Below are 11,445 nucleotides of genomic sequence, written 5' to 3' on the forward strand. Positions count from 1 at the left end.
TAATACCCAAAATTGTCCTCGACTATAGTGGTTTTTCTCAATTTCGTCCTAAACGACTTTGGTGACCTAATATCGTCCCAGACTTTTGTGTTTCGCTCAATTTAGTCCTCCATTTGTTATTCCGTCAAATTGGTGTTAAATAAAGGGACAATTCAGTAACGTCAATATTGATCTCTCTTTACTTTCAACTTGTGAAGTGCAAAATTCCTCTTTCTTGTACGAATTACACACAGAATTACTCCCGGACCTACAAATCAAATTTTATATTTGCAGTTTTAGGAGTAATTCTGAGAGTAATTCGTAAAAAAAAAAAAAGGGGATTTCGCAGTTCACATGTCTATGAGTAAAGAGATGTCAATATTAAAATTACTGAATTGTCTATTTATTTAACACCTAATGGACAGAATAACAAATGAGGGACTAAATTGAGCAAAAACACAAAAGTCTGGGACTAAATTGAGCGAAACACAAAAGTCTGGGACGATATTAGGTCACCAAAGTCGTTTAGGACGAAATTGAGAAAAACCACTATAGTCGAGGACGATTTTGGGTATTAACTCTATATATAATTTTCCTTTTAAAAATGTTCACCCACTGTTTTTTTTGAAAGTTTTAATAGCGATATATTAATGAATAAACTGAATGATAGAGTCAGGAGGGACAGAATCCCAGTACATAGATTGTTCCTGATCAAAAGCTAGTGAAGCTAAAGTATGAGCATAAAAATTAAGCGTTCTAGAAACATAACTCAAAGAACACTTTGTAAATGACGATATAGCTGTCCTACATTGGTCCACAATGATCCCAAGGTAAGAGTAGTTAGCCGTGGGGCTTGAGTGTAGAGTATTCCGTAATTCCAAGCAATCTGTTAAAATATCCACTTCAATGATATCCCGATCTTTGAGCCAAGATAGCGCCTCCTTGCATGCTATCGCCTCTGCCATAATAGCCGAGAAAGCCCCCGCGAGCTTTCCACTTGCTGCGGCAACAAATGCGCCATGGTGAGAGAGGAGTACTACTCCATACGTTGCTTCTCCAGTGTCTGGTCTGTATCCTGCATCGACGTAGCAGCGTGGAGTCTCGCTGCCACTTGCCACGGTCATCACGGTAGGCGACGGTGTGCATGCCGGCGGGCGTGATCGCTGGTAGGCGTGCATGGCTGCCATCGCCCGCTGCCACGTCTGGTTCGACCTTGGAAGAGCACGTTCCCATACCGCAACATTGTGGGCACTCCAAATATTGTATAGCACAGCTGCAGCAAGACCACATTGATCCTCTGTCAAGACATTAAAAATTCCCATAAGCCATGTTGACATCGAATGAGTAATAATATTGGCAACAGGCAACCCCGACATACTCCATATTAATCTAGCATAATCACACAAGATTAACACATGCATGGCGTTTTCCTGCACCATTCGACACATTGGGCAAACCGGTTCAACCTCCACCCGCCTTATAATCAAATTATCTGTAGTAGGGAGGATATCACAAACTGCTCTCCACAAGAAGGTTTTCCATTTGGGTGGCACCTTTAGTTTCCACAAAGTAACCCATTTATCAAAAGCACCTAGGTTATGCTCATAATCTCCCTTAATTTGCCTATAGGCATTCTTTACAGAATATACTCCATTTGTCTCTCCCTTCCAATACCATGTGTCCTCATAATCTGGGCTAAGAATCATAGAAATACGAGCCACATCCTCAGGGATAAATAAATCTGCCAAAATATGAGGGTCCCATGTATTAGTTTGCTGGTCAATTAAACCTGCTACGGCATTCCGTAATTCTTGTGGCATGATTGTTTGGACCAACGGACTGGGATTATCTGGTAGCCAGGGATGACCCCATATCAATGTTTTTGCACCATTCCCTATTCGCCTTCTTACCCCCGAACAAACCATTCCATGTGCAGCCATTATACTTCTCCAGCAAAAACTTGGACAATTCCCTATAGTGGCATCAATAAAAGAAGTATTCGGATAATACCTGACTTTATATATCCTTGCTGCTAAAGTACAGGGATTCGCAAGGAAACGCCATGCCTGTTTTCCCAGCATAGCCAAATTAAAAGCTCGTAGATCTTTAAAACCCAACCCCCCATACTTCTTGGGGATGCATAATTTATCCCAAGCTTTCCAATGTATCTTCCTTTCAGCACCAATTCCCCACCAATATCTATTCATGGTTCTCTCAATAGATGTGCAAACCGTCTCAGGTAACAAAAATACACTCATAAAAAATGTTGGCATAGATTGAGCCACACTTTTCAAGAGTACCTCCTTACCAGCCTGAGTGAGCAATTTTTTACTCCACGAACCAATTCTTTGTCTGATCTTGTCCTCCACATAGGAAAAAACAGCTCTCTTATTCCTGCCTACAGATGATGGTAGGCCCAAATATTTCCCAAAATTAGCAGCCTGGTTCACCCCAAGACACGCTGCCACCTCCCCCCTTATTTCTTCATGAGTATTCCTGCTAAAACATATACTGGACTTATCGTAATTCACTTTCTGACTAGATAACCTTTCATACTGTTGCAAACACTGCCTGATTACACCTGCTTCCTCGATATTAGCTTTGAAGAACAGTAGACTATCATCTGCGAAAAAAAGATGGGAAACCGGGGGTGCACCGCTTGCCACCCTACAACCATGTATAGCCCCCTCTATCTGTGCTTTCTGCAATAGCATGGAAAGACCCTCTGCACATATAATAAACAAATAGGGAGATAGGGGGTCCCCTTGTCTAAGCCCGCGGGTAGGTGTTACCTGTCCTCCAGCCACCCCATTCACCATTATCGTATAGTTTACAGTTGTGACACAATGCATAATAAGATTCACCCAACGCTGATCAAAACCTATGGCACACAACATCTTCTGCAGAAAAGGCCATTCCATCCTGTCATATGCCTTTGACATATCAAGCTTTAGGTCACTCCATCCTGTCAACCCATATTGCTTTCTATTCAAGTAGTGACCCACCTCCGCTGCAACCAAGATATTATCCGTGATTAGGCGTCCTGGAATAAACGCACTTTGGGACTCTGAGATTAGATCCCCCATAAGTGGTTTCATCCTATTCGTTATCATCTTGGCCATTACCCTGTATATAACATTACTAAGAGCAATCGGTCTCATATCTGCCACCATTTCTGGCATACTTTTCTTGGGAATTAATACAATATTAGTATCATTTACGCCCTCAGGAAGATTGCCTGAATTCAAACAAGTTGTTATAAACTCAGCCACATCCCCCCTACTACATCCCAGAAGTGCCGATAAAAGCCTGGATTCATTCCATCCGGCCCAGGTGCCTTGTCAGGATACATGGAATTAAGTGCCTCTTTCACATCTTCTGGTCCAAACGGACGCAATAAAGATTCATTCTGAGCATGTGATACCCGCGACACGAAATCGTCAAATAAAGCATTATCATAAGCAGTACTCTCAGTTGCATAAATATTTCGAAAATATTCAAGTATGACAGAGCACATATTATTCCCTTCCACCCACATGCCATCATTATTCTTAATTCTACTCACAGTATTCTTTTTTTTACGAGCAGAAGCATACCTGTGATAGAATCTCGTATTCGCATCTGCACCACGAAGCCAGTGCTGCTTCGCTCGCTGCCTCCAGAACACATCCTCCTGCGCTTCCAGCTGGGCCAAGAGCACATCGATCTGGTGAAACTCGGCCAACGCAGCCGGCTCCCTCCTATTCCTGATACTCCCCTGTCTCTTTCTCAACTTCCCAATACGCTCTCCAAATTTATGAAAGCCCTCACATCCCCACCTCATCAACCTCTCCCCACACCGCTGCTGACAACTCAGCAACCCCTCAACCCTCCCACCCTGCCAGACTGACACCACCACATCCCTACATCCCTCATCATGGAGCCATGCCATCTCAAACCTAAAACCCCTCGCAACCCTTCCCCTACGCATGCATGGCACATCCATACTAAGGAAGAGAGCCGAGTGATCCGAGGGCCGAGCTATAATATTTTCCACCTCCACATTCTCATCCAGGCCACACCAGTCAGGCATGGCTAAAACCTTGTCAAGCCTCTCCTCAATCCAGTTCTTCGTTCCTCTACTCTTTTCCCAAGTAAACTGATGGCCCCTCATAGGTAATTGCATTAGACCACAACCATCAAGGGTTTCACCAAAGCCTCGTAGGAGATTATTCGGGTATGGATTCCCCCTCTCTTCTCATACTGAAACAGGAGATTATTAAAATCCCCTATGACCACCCAAGGCAACAAAGATCTAGTTTTCAAACTATCCAATAATTCCCAAGACTCACCTCCTACTGCGATCCGAATGTCCATAGAAACATGTCATACGCCACTGCTTACCATTCTCGGCCCTTACCTCCACATCCACGTGATTCTTAGAATAACTCAACAAACTAGCCGTATTATTCCTCCTCCAGAACAGAGCAAGGCCACCACTCAACCCGTCATTATCCACATAAAATAATCCTTCATATCCAAGCGTGACACGGAGCCTTTCCGCATGTATCCGTGCCACCATGGTCTCCATTAAGAACACAAACTCAGGCTTCTTTCGGGACACTATGTCCACCACTTGTCGAACTGTTCGTGGATTGCCCAAGCAACGACAGTTCCAACTTAGCGTACTCATGATGACGGGCGGGGCTGAGGAACAGCTCCCGCCATACACAAGTTTTTTGAGACATCATTCATTGCAACATCACCATCCTCCGAGTTAACACACCCTTGCTGCCCTTGCCTGCGGCGCTTCCCGGTTGCCACCACATCTCCACCACTTGGCACTACCCCAACCGGGGCTCCACCACCCCCCCGGCTTCTCGCCGTTCTCCCCCAACTTCCTCCACACTGCCCGGCTCGGTTACCGGCATCGGCAACGACTTCCTCCCTCCCACCGGGATTAGCCAACTCTCGCCCACCCCCCTCGCGGCCCCCCGACTGCCCCTGCCCTCAAATCAGCCCCATACGGAAATCTTTCAACCGGAACGCGACTCCCCCGGGCCTTCAAACAAAAAGTATGAACATGTCCCATAAGTCCACAATAGAAACAGAATTTGTGGAGTCGTTCATACCTAAAAGAAACCCCACACGTAGTCTTGTCTCTTTTAACCAGCTTCATGCCTCTCCTCAATGGTTTGTCCACCGCAATCGAGACCCGGATACGATAGAACGTTAACCAGGGAGCCCCAACAAATCTATCATCATGCTTAACGAATGTACCAATGAACTTACCTGCCTACTCAAGAACGCTCTGCGACGTGTAACCCATTGGTAATTCATGCAATTGAACCCACATATCAACAGTATTAAGTGGCACATCACACAGATTCACCACCCCCCCCCCCACAACTTCTCGGCAAATAAGGGTATTATTCTCAAACGCCCACGGTCCCCCATTCAACACATACTCGACATCCGTTATGTGATAGAACACAAAAAAGAATAATCCCGGTTGAATCTTGGTCAAACCGGCTGCCATACGGATGCCATCACCTGCCGCATATACTCGAGCTTTACCTCCTTTGCTGTGAGGAACCGGCCCACGACTGCCCAAGTAGCTTCCCCGTCGACCACCACCTCCCCTACGCCCTCCCCGTCCGGCACAAACTCCTCCCCTTCCTCCTCCAAAGCCATATCCGCCCAACTTGCTGTCAGTCTCTCAACAGCCTCCGTCGACTGCGCTGCTGCTGCCACCTCGCTGCTTTGCTCATCCATTACGTCGATTACCGGAAGAAGAAGCAAAGATACCGTCGAAACCCTAGAAACCCTAGAGAACAAGGCAAAATCCTAGGACTCCTAGAGAGAGAATTTTTAAAAATTAATATAAAATTCACCCACTGTTGAGTGATGGGATATGCAAATGTGGATTTTGACATTATGAAGGTGGATCGTGTGGCAGATAAAATCACCCACAGCTCATGCTCTACCCCTATTCATCTATTTCACTACGATTATATATATGTGGTTCATATGAACATACATTGATATGTGACAAATTATACTAGTATGTTAAAAATAAATTTATATCAAAATATATTGAACAAATTAGAATAAACATGTAATACAATAAAAATAAATCTACAATACATTAAAATTGAATGTTTATGTCAGTGGTCCACATCCATCTTACAATGTGGACAATTATCTACGATATCACATTGTTGATGTGTTCCTACATTGAAATTAGTACGTGTGTGTTTGAATAATCATTATACTATAGATCATAGTCTAACTTAAAAGATGAGCCGTTACCATAAAGTACATTTTTACTACGTTGAACATTTATTTTTTAAAAAATTCATTAATTCATATACCATGGTCCATACAATAATGATTGCAATAATTTGCCACGTTTGAATGATTGGGCCAAATTTGTACCTGATGGAGTGATGGACTTAAAGGTTACTGGATTGCTCTGAGTTGGGCCTCTGCCAAAACAAGGCAAAAAACGAATGCATTTTAAAGTAATTTATAGAGGCAGTAACATTTTGAGATTTCCAGAGTATATGTATTAAAAAAAACAAAACTTTGCATGTGATGTGATGATAATCGATAACAGCAAATTAATAATATATGATGCATTAATTATTTAATAAATATTCTTGTTGCATAAAAATACACGAAAAGATTCCATATAATTAGGTGGCACCATCACCCATGGAAGAAAAGGGCTGTGAGACCAGCTGGTAAGGCAAGGTGTGAAGGTGGCACCATTTTCAGATATAAAGTCATCACTGTATCACAGTACTACAGCGGGATGCTTAAATTCTTATCTGTTCTATTATAAAATCCCTTGCCTCCTCACCGTCCATGGCAACATATATAATATTCTGTAGAGTTTTTATCTCTTTTAATTCCACAACTATTGAACAATTTTTATATTTGATTCCACGACTTTTAAAATATTACTACATTTTGTCATTTAACCTAATTTTTGATTATTAGTGACAATATTTTTTAGTTAAGAAATATCATAAAAAATAACAATTTTGTCTTTTATGATAAGTTACTTACTATTATGCACTCATGTTAAGTGTGACAATATTTTAAAAGTGGTGTGGTTAAATGTTGACAAATTAATAGTTAAAATTAAATGCGAAAATATCTAATAAGGGACCAAAAGTTGGAAAAAAGCAAAAAAAAAAAAAACTATATTCTTCGCATGAACTATGCTATATAAACACCTCTCGTGTGCGATTCCTTCCACCAAGCAACCAACGCAATCCCATAGTATCATTACTCACCACTGCAAATTAAACTCCGCTCTGAATGCTCCGGCAAGTTAGCGCCGCCGCAGCAGCTTCATACATGGATTCCAACTGCAGCAGCAAGCGCAGAGGAGGCGGCGGCGGAGGCGGAGGATTTATTAAGGGGAAGTTCAGGTCACTCTATAAAGCCTCCAGCAACAAGGTGAAGCCTAGCCTCAGCCCGAGCCGCAGCCCAAGCGCGGCGGCGGAGGATCACGGTGGTTACATGACGATGATGATGAACAACCCGCAGAAGAGTAATATGAATATGAATATGATTACTGCTACTCAATATTATAATAAGGTCCCGTCTACTACTACTTCAACCGCCGCCTCGTCTGTTGGGGCGGTGATCGTGAATCAGGATCATCATCTTCCCAAGCACATCACTACCGCAACCGGTGGTGGCGATTCTTTCAACGCCGCCACCGCCGCCGACAGAATAGACGCCATCTACGGTGGTCTGCAGGTTGATGAGAATGTGGACCTCAAAGCTGCGAATTATATATCGTCGGTTCTGGAGAGGTTTAGACTTGAATATTTAAACTGAATTGAAGATTACTCTGCCCTCTCCAAATACTTCGTATATACGTTAGTTCCTATCTATATTTATATGCATTACATATCATGCATGCATGGTTTAGTAGTTAACTAGGGATATATGTCAATGTTTGGTCGATTAACTATATGTACGTGCTTGTCTTTGTAAATTAAATCAAATTTCCCATTATTATTAAGCTACCTATATGATTTGATTTGGTATCTTTAGCAACAAAATTATCCAATATATGTAATTGTGTAGGTCTATGAGTCTATCATATCGCAGAAACCATATATCAACAAGCTAGATTTTAGAAAGATTTCGAATGAATGAATGTTTGCCTATGTGTTGTTTCTATTGCAAGGAACGACAAGTTCTAATTTGAACCAATGTCCAACAAATAATTTTGAAAGAGAATCCATGAAGAATATTTCATATGCTTTTAACTATTGAATTCTTCAAGTAGGTTCAAGTCTATACCAAATCGAACATTGCCTTTACTGTCGAGATGTTGAGTCGGCATCAAAGTAATCCAAGTACATGCCACTAGAGAGTTGTAAAGAATGTCATGGGGTATCTTTACAGTACCAAACACTATATTCTTGTGTTTAGACAAGCGAACATAATTACCTGCAATGATCTTTTGCACAATAAATGATTTCTCAGCATATGTAACATATCAGGTTATACTAATACTAAAGGAGCTAAGGGATGTCCTATTTGTGAAGAAGAAACTTCAGTCAATGGTTGAGTAACAGTAAAAAGAATGTGTTTATAAGCCACAAGACATTTCTCCCTATTGACCATCCTTATTGAAAGAAGAAAAAAGCTTTCAAAGGAAAATATAAGACTCGAGTAGCTCGTTTGCCATTATCTGGACATGCAGTTTATGAACGTGTTAAGAATGTTGATGTTGATTTTGGCAAGACTTGTAAGACTACTTAGAAGACTCTCTGTAAGAAAAGGTCTATATTTTGGGATCTACCGTATTGGGAACATTTATCAGTTAGACACTGTCTTGATGTGAGAACATACTTGCCTCCAGCTTATCATAATTTGTCCAAAAAAGAGAAAAAGTTAAAAAGGCAGCTTATCATAATTTGTCCAAAAAAGAGAAAAAGTTAAAAAGTTGGGTTTTAATGGGTGAGATTTGGATACACTCCCTTGCACGCAAGACAGAGCCTTTATAATTTATACTATACACTTCAATAGGTCTTAGAAAGGATCTTGTATAAATAGTGGTGCAAACCCACTTCCCAAATCAATATGGGACAAAAGCTACTTTAAAGCCTTAACCCTTCATTTTTCCAACTCAAATGGGTTTACTTTGAGAATCAATTTCTCATTCACCCATTATCCATTTTGAGCGTACAATATATCAATCTCTTCGTCTCACTACGAAGAATCCAAATCCACTTTGACCCGACCCAAATGGGAAGTGAAACCCACTAATATTTGTACCACAAAATAGCCACTTAAAATGCAATTTTTTTGCTATTTTTCCAACATAAAGTCTCATAACTGTCATGTATTTGTGCAACACATGTTACCTATTGGTATTCGGGACATCTTACCGAAACATATTAGAAAAGAAATAACAAAATTTTGTTTATTTTTCAATGCTATTTAGAGTAAAATTATTGATCTAGATATGTTAGATGATTTGCAGGCTGATGTGGTTGTTACTTTGTGTCAATTTGAAATGTATTTCCCTCCATCTTTTTTTTTTTTTTTAATATTATGGTGCACTTGATTGTTCACTTGGTGAGGGAAATTAAGATGTGCGGTCTGGTATTTTTGAGGTACATGTATTTGTTTAATAGATATATGGTCAAATTGAGTCAACAAAGGTAATTAATGTGACACGGAAATCCTTGGGTAACTGAAAAGGTATTGAATGGTCATTCAATCTCCAGTAACACCCGTGATCTTCATTGTTGACTATAAAAGGAGAAGTTATCTCAAATGGAAGATCATCACATTCACTCTAAAGAAAGCTGATCACCATGCCTCCCCGAAAACCTTTCACCAGAGATGCTGCCAAGCGACAAAAAGAAACTACACGTAAGATACGTGAAGAACAGGGTAACCTTTACCGAGGAAACAGCATAAGAGCACCATTAGAGGTTTCATCTGATGGTGAACCGTTCCCACACAATGAAGGATTCTTGGCGGATGACTCAGAGGATTCATTCCCAGTCGCGGATCAACACGAAAGACCGCCTCCTGTCCCTACAAGGAAAGGAAAATCAAGAATGTTTCCATCGGAAGCCGATTGGAACAACCCTTCGTTTGATAGAGATTATCTCATGTTTCTCAGTACGTATGATGGAGAAATTGAGCCTGATGATGAAACTGAAGACGAACTAGAACCCAACTCTTCAACTGACTCCACTCGCTCAAATCTTACGGACTGGATGACCCGTCAGCTCTACAAGGAATCCATGACAAAGGGGGAAGCCAGCATCAGCTCGAAAGGAAAGGGCAAGAAGTAACTTTCGGCTGAGGTCTAGAAGACTGATGGAGTAGTCTTAGTAAAGATCATTATGTGATCTTTCATGTATCTATGAATGTTAAGTTGGTTGTCATGTAATCTGGATGTTTCGTGTTCCATCTATTAAATAAACTATCCTAAGTCTCGTATTATAATCATCTCCGAAACTTCATATGGATCTTAAACACGAGAAGTTTAATCAACAATCTCCACGAAACTTTATTTGGTTTGTTGGGATTCGTGAATCTTTATTTGATTCTTTCTCTCAATTAAGATAAAATCAATTATGAATGCTTTCCATAACTGACGGAGATTCGAAAGGTCTGCACCCCAACCGTCTGATGAAAAAGTGGAAGAAGATCGTGTGACCAAGAGAAGTGGTCCACTACCCCACGATCACGTATGTTGTGTCAGTTGAGAGGACATGCATTAAATGCCCATACCTCTATACTTGAGTATTTTCTCTTTCCGCATTAAATGCAGAATGATGCTTCTTGATATGATATTTGCCTTATCAGATGAATTTCGACAGAATTTTTCCAAAATGAAAAAAGTGGTCAAATATACCAAGGTTACATACGACTTTTCACCCACACACCTCCAATTCAAACTCTGGGTGACCCATTTTGAATACCCAACCCAGAGAAACTACCCATGTACTATTTAACCTAGACCCACTTACCCATCAACCTTTTCTTCTCCAATACATTTCTCAGCATCATCTTCCTCCCAAGAAAACCTCTTCTCTACTCTCCACACTTTTGAAGTTTCTCTGCCCATCCATCTCTATTCCAATGGCTAAGAAAACCATATCAAAAGCCTCCATTCCAGAGCCTAACAACACTAACAAGGAAGAGTTGCCCTCCTACCCTATCTCTGACGAGAAGTTCATCCGATCAAGGGAAGAGTTTGTGCTCTGTGGCTTCATGTGGGACGCTCATGGCTTTTGCCAACACGTTCTCGACAAGAAATTTGGTGAAAGAGTCGTTGCTCTACTTAAAGATTGCGGTTTGTACAACTTTGTTACTCACACTTACCAGTTCTTCTTTGCATTTGATATTGCCCAATTCTATCTCAATGCAAGGGTGTCTTGAGATGCCACAACCATTACGTCTTTGGTAAATGGGAAGGATATATCCATAACC

General features: G+C 41.2%; 1 protein-coding gene across 1 annotated transcript; it reads right to left on the reverse strand.

Annotated features, from left to right (window-relative positions):
- Nucleotides 1-626: 626 nt before the first annotated feature.
- On the reverse strand, nt 627-1,919 carry LOC109179506. The gene has a single exon (XM_019329018.1). It carries the CDS (start codon nt 1,917-1,919, stop codon nt 627-629), a length of 1,293 nt encoding a protein of 430 aa, XP_019184563.1.
- Between the last annotated feature and the right edge of the window lie 9,526 nt (nt 1,920-11,445).

The sequence above is a fragment of the Ipomoea nil genome, unplaced genomic scaffold (genome assembly GCF_001879475.1).
Source record: "Ipomoea nil cultivar Tokyo-kokei standard unplaced genomic scaffold, Asagao_1.1 scaffold0179, whole genome shotgun sequence".
Lineage (NCBI taxonomy): Eukaryota > Viridiplantae > Streptophyta > Magnoliopsida > Solanales > Convolvulaceae > Ipomoea > Ipomoea nil.

Excerpts from the sequence above, each read along its gene's own strand:
- LOC109179506 (XM_019329018.1), bottom strand. The coding sequence starts at position 1,919 with ATGGCTGCACATGGAATGGTTTGTTCGGGGGTAAGAAGGCGAATAGGG.